At 43.9% G+C, this 8,276-nt stretch overlaps 1 protein-coding gene across 1 annotated transcript in view; it reads left to right on the top strand.

Annotated features, from left to right (window-relative positions):
• The first annotated feature begins 1,723 nt into the window (after positions 1–1,723).
• Positions 1,724–8,276, top strand: part of LOC143283041 (uncharacterized) — a 54,309-nt gene continuing 47,756 nt past the window's right edge. The window contains exon 1 of the mRNA XM_076589043.1: positions 1,724–2,613. Coding sequence (XP_076445158.1) covers positions 2,334–2,613 — 280 coding nt within the window. The 5' untranslated portion in view covers positions 1,724–2,333. The remainder of the gene's footprint in view (positions 2,614–8,276) is intronic.

Here is an 8,276-nt window from a genome sequence, read left to right as displayed (position 1 = left end):
CATGCATGCATAACTCTAAAACTGGAGAAACTGAAGACAAGGAAGAGGCAGGGAAGGGAGGCTATCTTGGGAAGAGGTGGGTTTTAAAGCCAGACTTGAAAGAGCTGAGTGCGGAGGCTGAAAACAAAGAAGAAAATCCCACTTCTTGAAGTTTGAATCTGTACACACACATCACAGCCATGGTGAAACACATAATAATTTATTATCTTGACAAGTGTCAGACTAAGATCTCTTATCTGAATAAACCAAAACTTTTTTCTTTTTTTTTCCCCGAGTGGTGATCTAGCTTTGGCCAGATGTCAGCTCCTGGAAGATACTTTTTTTTCAGAAGTCTGGCTTGTGTCTTCTAAACAGTAACAATTCACATTAATAGAAATAAAATTATATTCCCAGGCCACGATGATTTAGCTGTCAATATCATCCATGAAGGTGTAGTAGTTGAATGCTCACTCACCGAGCAAGTGATTTCCATTTCTCTCGTTGAGTTGGCATCCGAAAGAGTGATTGCCATTTCTCTCGTGGAGTCAGCATCAGAAACTAAGGTTGTCATCAGCATTGTGATCAAGGATGTTTCCAAGTGCAGAAATATTCCTGAAACAGCCATGCAAAAAGCTGTTCCGAATGATTTGGGGGACGTCTTTCATCGTATACGGAGGCAGCACATCCAAACGAAATGTGTGGGCACAATGTGAAGAAGTCAGGACTATGAAATGAGATTCTCTGCGAGTTTTTGTTGCTGGTGTTTTAATTGAGCCATAAAACTAAACGCAGAAATTTACAATTTCATGATCCAGTAGAAAACCTAACCAAAATACATGATGCCAATTAAATCTCTCATTCCCAAAATTAGCATACAATCTTCAACTTCCCAAAACATCTTGGTTTATACTCAGGAAATTTCTAAATAGAAGATGACTCAATGCTTGTATTATAAACCACAGCAAGGAAAACATAACACACACACACACTATATATATATATATATATATATATATATATATATATATATTCAATAGAGAGATAACATCTTTAAAATAAAATTGTTCTGAAATAAACTAATAAAACTGAACCAAACCTAAAAAGTGTATTTTTGTTTTATTTTTTTTAAAAACAACAAAGAAACCCAACAACAACAAACAGCACCCTTTAAAAAGGAAGAAGGATAATGGGAAGGCTACTGTACATTTTCACCTTACATTTCGGAACTTAACACTTTACAACCAGATTCAGGGGAAATGACTGTATGCAATATAGGCCTGTAGTGAGTGTTTATTCTGTCGGTCATGTATGCCTATTTGAACGTAACTTTTTGCTTTCAACATATGTGATCTGTATTATGTAGGGTATTATATTTCTCGCAAACCACACTATCACATTACAATTGACGGATGCGTCTTCACGGAGGCCGATTTAAACACACACACACACACACGCGCGCGCGCGCACGCGCGCACATAGAGCAAACATACAAAGTACAGCAAACAAACTAAACAAAAAATCGCGGGCGGAAATGAAATTCCAATCACCCCTTTTTGATTTTGATTGATAACACGACTTGAGACGTGATTGGTTCAAACCAGTGTTTTCATCGTGGCCGCAGAACGTTACACTGACGGACTGTCATCATACTGTGGACAGGTAAAGATCAGACAACACACATCCATAAAGCGTAAACTCGTTACTGCAGTTGACACCTAGGGTCAATGAAGTGTGGCTTCTCCCACCTCTCAAGTCACGAGCCAGTGGCAGACCACGTGTGTGGGGGGAAACGGGAAAAGAAAAGAAAAGAACAAAAAAAAGAAAAAGAACTGGTGGAAAACACCACAACACACCATCAGGTCTTGTTTCAGTGGCACTTTTTTTTCGTTTACCTGTAAGCTAGCTGATAGGTAGCACAGGCAGCAATGATTTGGAATGATGCTCTTTTGCCTTGCCTACAGTAACAGTACATGTTTTTTTAACTCATATTTCTCTTTCTTTTTTCCACAATCTTTTCTGTAATGTCTTCAACAATACGGCGACAGTCCCCTGTGGCGAGCCATGAATAGGTGGGAGGGACCGTGTTTGACGGAACAGCGGTGGCTTGACGGAAGAGTTTTATCGCGCGTGGGGTCGCGCTCCCATTTCACGACAGTTTTATGAAGTGTCGTCTGCTGCACACACCGTGTTGTTGAGGGGAGGAGTTGAAAAGTTTTGATCCATGGCCACGGTACCAGCCTTGATAACTGTACGTCAGTTCGTCTTCCCTTCTGTGGTAGACTTCACAGTGAAGTTGTGAACTTGTCACAAACTTGTCATGTGATAAAATCAAACTTTTTTCCAGATCTGAAACCATGCCTTTTGCTCCGAGAACGATCGAACCAATCTACCTGGGCAGACGACCGTTACGGGAGGAGGAAAAGGGGGAAGAGATTGTGCAGGTAGCCCTCACACAAAACGCTGTTTTGGGGGCTTTGGTGCAGTTGGCCAGTTTGGTTCGACATGCTGATGATGTGTTCTGTGACCTGGCCGAAGAGTGCCAGAAAGTGTTTGAAGAGACGGAGAGGATTATCCATCGTGTCAAAAGGATTAAAGAGAACGTGGGGCGTCTCGATTCCAAGGCGGTTTCGATACGTAAGTTGCTAACTTTTATTACTTTAACAGTTTTGTTCCTTTTTTGTTTTTGTTTTTTGAGTCAGCATAACAAAGCATATCTTTCAGTGGCAAGTAAGTGCACAGAAGAAAAAAATCAGTGAAATACACACACACTGGCACACACATACACACAAACAAACAAACACACACACACACAAACACACACTGACACATACACACACACACACACACAGCATGCACGCACGCACGCACACAAACAACTTGACACACGGCACATACTGACACACACACGCACACGCACGCACACACACACACACACACACACACACACACACACACACACACACAGAGATTTTGTTTCGGTTGTTTTTTGGTCAGTCTTGTTTGTGAAATTTAAAGTTGTGCTCGGTGTATTTTCGAACAGGGCCCTCTCTCTCCCTCTCTCTGTCGTCAGTGGTTGAGTGTGTGTGTGTGTGTGTGTGTGTGTGTGTGTGTGTGTGTTGTTTGTTTGTGTCAGTGAGCCGTTTGTGTGTGTCAGTGTGTGTGTGTGTGTGTGTGTGTGTGTGTGAGTATTTGTGTGTGTGTGTGTGTGCACCAGTGCGTGCGTGCGTGTGCGTGTGTGTGTGTGTGCCGGTGTGCAGTGAGTGCCGGTGCGTGTGTGTTGTTTGTTCTGTTTGTGTGTGTGAGAGAGAGAGGGAGGGAGACGGAGAGAGAGAGAGAGAGAGAAAGAGAGAGAGAGACTGTGTGTGTGTGTGTGTGTGTGTGTGTGTGTGTGTGTGACAGCCGCATATATATATATATATATATGAATGTGTGTGCCCAGTGCCTCTGTGTGTGTGTGTGTGCGTGTGTCACTGTTCCCGTGTGTGCGTTTGTGCCACACACACACACACACACCCAGAGACTGAGAGAGACTGGAGGGTGGGCGGGGGGTGGGGTGGAGGATCGGAGGGGGGGGGGGGCAGAGAGAGAGAGAGAGAGAGAGAGAGAGAGAGAGAGAGATCTTCTACATGTGACTTATTCTTTAACCCAGAAGAAGAGTTCAGGGGGAAAACGGTAGCTAGGTATCTGTTCGTGCCCGGTACCATAATTCCATTGTGCTGCAAATTATACTGGCTGATTCAAAATACTGTATCCACACACACACACACACACACCGGCCACGCACGCACACACACATCGTGGCACACACACACTGGCAGGCACTAGGCACGCAGTCACGCACGCTTTACACTAATTCAAACTAGTCTTCAGTCGTGCTATATCACGAAAACGTGAACCGAACTTGCAGCAGTGGTGGCGGAAATGATTCGAAAAACCTTCTGCGAAAAAATCTGAAAAGGCCCTGTTCGGGTCACAACGACTCACACGTACCATGGCACACAACAAAACGGGACCTTCTCTCACTCACCACGCCTAACTGTATGCGTATGGGAGGACTGAAAGGGGAAGAGGACAATACAATGGGTGGAGTTCAAGTGGGTAGTGGGTGGTAGGTGGGGTGTATGGGGTAAAGGGTGTGGGTGGGGGCGCGGGAGGATGTGCCGGGGGAGGCGGAGGGAGGCCTGGGAAACCCGTTCCGAATAAAAGAAGTCAGAGTTTTTTGTCACCTTCAACTTGTGACGACTTGAGTGAGTGTACGGATCCGACACGGCGTGTGTGTTGGTCCTAGGACTTATCGACCAGAAGGAACTTGAAGAGAGTTGTGTAAGTCGGGTTGAAGGACCGTTTCCGCCGAATGAGAAAACAGATGAGGAGACAAAATAAAGAGAAGAGAAGAGAGGCGAGGAAGGAGAGAGAACGGTGACTGCCGTGAGAGAGAGAGAGAGAGAGAGAGACTCGGAGTGTCCGGAAACACTTCAAAATGTATCAGAGAGAACTCATCAGTGGCGCCGTTTCAAGTGTTTCCAAACACTATGTTATCTTTCAGAACTCTGTTTCTCTCGCATTCTCTCTCTCTCTCTGTTTCGCAGTCTTTATCTCTCTCGCAGCCTCTCTCTTTCTCAGTCTCTCTCTATCTCTGTCTCTGTCTCTCTCTCACAGTCTCTCTCCAGGCTCACATTGTCAGTCTCCGCAATTTATCCACCACCGACCATCTCTTTCTCCTCAGTGCTGTCCGGCCCAGTCTTTTCAGTCTCTCTCTCCAGGCTCACATTGTCTCAGTTTATCCCCCACCATCTCTTTCCGAGTCTCCTGCTGTCCCATCTTTTCTGTTTCAAAAACAGGCAGAAAGAGGAAACTGAAGGGAGGTAGAAGCCTGAGAGAACTTCTATTCTATTGATTTTACTGAGGTATATGTACGAGTGATGTATTCTTTGTGAAAGTGGAGGGGTGGCATAATGCTCTAAATGAGTTGGATTCGTGCAAAATGTTTTAAAAACTAATGCTGCACCGTGTTAATATAACTGATTTAAAACAAAACAACAAACAACGTGAACAAACTCTCCAACGTTTCCAATCCGGTCCCCGTCAACGACGTAAGACGTCTGGTGTGCATTCACAGCCCTCCTTTTAAATCTTTTCGCGCCCACCCATATTTTTAGCCGTGTGCTGCGCCTCGTATCTATGCACCGCCTTAGGGGTTTGGAAAGAAAGAAAAGAATGGACTGGAGGGCTGTCTGTGCGCCTTTTTGTGCGTTGTATATTTCCGGTGGTCGCCGGCGGTTTCAGACAAACAATGAAACAAAATTTTTTTTATTTCTCATGAAAGTCGTAAATGAAAGGTTTATGTGTGTGTGAATTCGAGACAAGCTGGTCTGTGTGATATCTTCGCCTCAATAACAAATAAATCATTAAAAAAATAGATAAATAAATCAGCACCACGAACATCACAAACAGCAACAGCACAACATCAACTTAACAAACTGAATAAAAGCGCAAAACTTCCCCATTTCATTTTATGATATTTGACACAAGGATGTATTCAAAACCCGCTGATAATAAACCATGCAGCAACCACTTGAATCAGTCAACAAACAACCCCGGGAACCAACCCATAAATGCACAACAAAGTCTTCAACTCCAAATCTCTGTTTACATCCAAATTGTTACTGGCTTCTTAAACTTTGGACGTCATTTCTGAGTGAATTTAATCTCTCCTTGTCAGTTGATTATGTATGCGGTTTTGAACAACTAAGTATTGTGCACACACAGTACATAAGATGACAGCAAACTGAACGGGCCAGTACGTCCGTCTAAAAACACATGTGAAAACACGTTAAAAGAAAATAAAGAAACCAAAAGACCATCGTTATTCAGACGGTGAACTGTTCATCAATATTCCACTTAAATGTATTATGTTTTCAAATGTGAATTCGACTGGATAGGGCGACAGCCTACAAGCGCCGCACAAAGTTTCGTCAGTGTTCTTTGAGTTTTCCTTGTGTAAGATTTAGACCCATAAAGGACAGCACCTTTTTTCCATGACTGTCTGTCATGTCGAGTCACGTTGCTCCGCTGTTAAGTTTGAATACAAATCAGGTTTCTCAGTCCATTCCAACACTGTCTGGAAAGCGATGTAACGTGCATGGCCTGACAGCGATATTTGGAAACATCCACTTACAAAGTACAATACGCGCTGGAATCTGATCTTTATGCATATATCATAAACATTTGGGTTTGTTTGTTGTTAAGCTGCAAGCCTACGTACCAATTTTCTATGCTTTTTCCTCCCTCCCTCCTTCCGTAGCCCTCTCCTTCCCCCTCAAGTCTCTCTTCCGGCCCGGTTCCTTTCTATCTTACCAACGTTAGCGTGTAAGCCTGTCGACTGATAGCCTGGTGGTTGTTATTATCTATATGGGTTGATTTAGTACATAGTGAACTCGTGCGTTTTGTTTACAATTCGATATGTATTTAACAGTATCTGTAAACCCACGGGTCAGTTAAACACCGATGTCGTAACATCAGATCCAAGCCTGCTGTTATCACACACACACTTGGTTTCCCTCTTCCTTACTTACCGATAAAGGTAGTGGTGACTCGGTATAACTTGACTCGAGCGTTTTTTGGTCTTCATGTGTTGCTGAAAAGCAATGCACATATTTTGTTATGTCCTTACTGCAGCTGAACATCGTTCCAACATTTACGTAAATATAGATGTATATAGATCGTTAAAATAGCGGACCACATCAAAATTATGGTATTGCCCGTGGCTTGGGACTCGGGTTACCTACGCTACCGAGACTCGGAGAGAGAGAGTCGTACTATACGCATACCATACAGTTGGCCGGTGAGCGGAGCTTTACTCGACTAACTGATCACAACCTGGTCATAGAAAGACAGAGCCGGACTGAAAGAAAGAAATAGAAGCAGAGAGAGAGAGAGAGAGAGAGAGAGAGAGAGAGATCGGGAGAGTCTGAAACAAAGACTTTGACAGAGACACGGACGGAGAGACTGAGACGAAACACAGAAACAGACCGCCGGAGACTAAACACGTGCGGAGCCTGGTGGAGACATGGATTTGTTACTGAACATAATCACACGGAGGGAACGACACGTGTACAGCCGGAGCTGCTGTTCAAACGAAATGAAAGGCAACAGCTGAAGTCAACAGTCGGACACGTCAGAACAAACCGTCTACATTTACCACCAGGGTTTAATGTATAGTTAGGTCACCTGGAACATTCCACCACCGCTTTAAACGCGAACTGTGGCACAGTTTGCATTTGAGAAGGGAATTATAACTGTTGTCCAAGGTAGAACAAACTTTCTTCTCGGAAGTGGTCGCTATTTCCCTCTCCAAGTCACACAGTCAAAAGGCAGTAAATCAACTCTACGCACTCTCTCCCCAGGCTGTCCAGTGGTTCTTGTCAATGTTTCTGAGCTGCCCCACCCCGCCCTCTCCCGCCCTCTCTCTCGGGCTTTTCCCGTGTCATTTAATTCCAAGCCCGATTGGAAATCTATTGTGAATGAATCCTCTCTCTCTCTCTCTCTCTCTCTCTCTCTCTCTCTTGCGCGGCCCGATGTTATCAGTTATACTGAGTTAAAATGATAAATTTGATCTTTCTACACACTATGTTGACTGAATACACTCGTATATCACAATGCGCGAAACCATGTCCGGGGCATTCACAGCTCTTTCGGTGACCCTCATTTTCTCGTACTGAGCAACCGGTACTGACTCACAACCCCCATTAATCTGTTTGTGTTTTATTGCTCATTAAAATTAATATGATTCTGATTCTGATCACACACACACACACACACACACACACACACACACACACACACACACAGAGAACACACAGGGTCATTCGATCCACCGTTGCGGTGATGATGTTGGTCAGTGGTGTCGGCCGGTGGCTTGAAAGAAAACAATTGCCGTATGGTTTTCGAAGCGAAGCAAGGCCCACGGTATTCTCAGACGGAATATTTCCTGTTGCTTCGCTTTCTTTGGGTTTTACCCCGAGTTGGACAGCAAGTGTAACTTCCTGCGATTGAAAACACGAGACTGTTTTTGAGTAGTTTCGTTGAAGTTGCTATCGGATACGTGTTTCGTTGAAACTTGCAAGTTTCGTAAATTTGCCATCACTGAGAAACAGGATGCCTCGTCACAGTCTCGAGTTCAAATGCTTCAGGACAAATTATCTGACACCGTAGTTTCACAAGTAATTATAGTCAAAATTTCATTATAAGTTTTTGTTTGTAATTCTTAGAACTGAAAAGGAAACGGAGTAAAGGTG

This window comes from Babylonia areolata, chromosome 6 (assembly GCF_041734735.1).
Source record: "Babylonia areolata isolate BAREFJ2019XMU chromosome 6, ASM4173473v1, whole genome shotgun sequence".
NCBI classification, from domain to species: domain Eukaryota; kingdom Metazoa; phylum Mollusca; class Gastropoda; order Neogastropoda; family Buccinidae; genus Babylonia; species Babylonia areolata.
The sequence above is the reverse complement of the archived record's forward strand: the minus strand, read 5'-3'. Positions and strand labels throughout refer to the sequence as shown.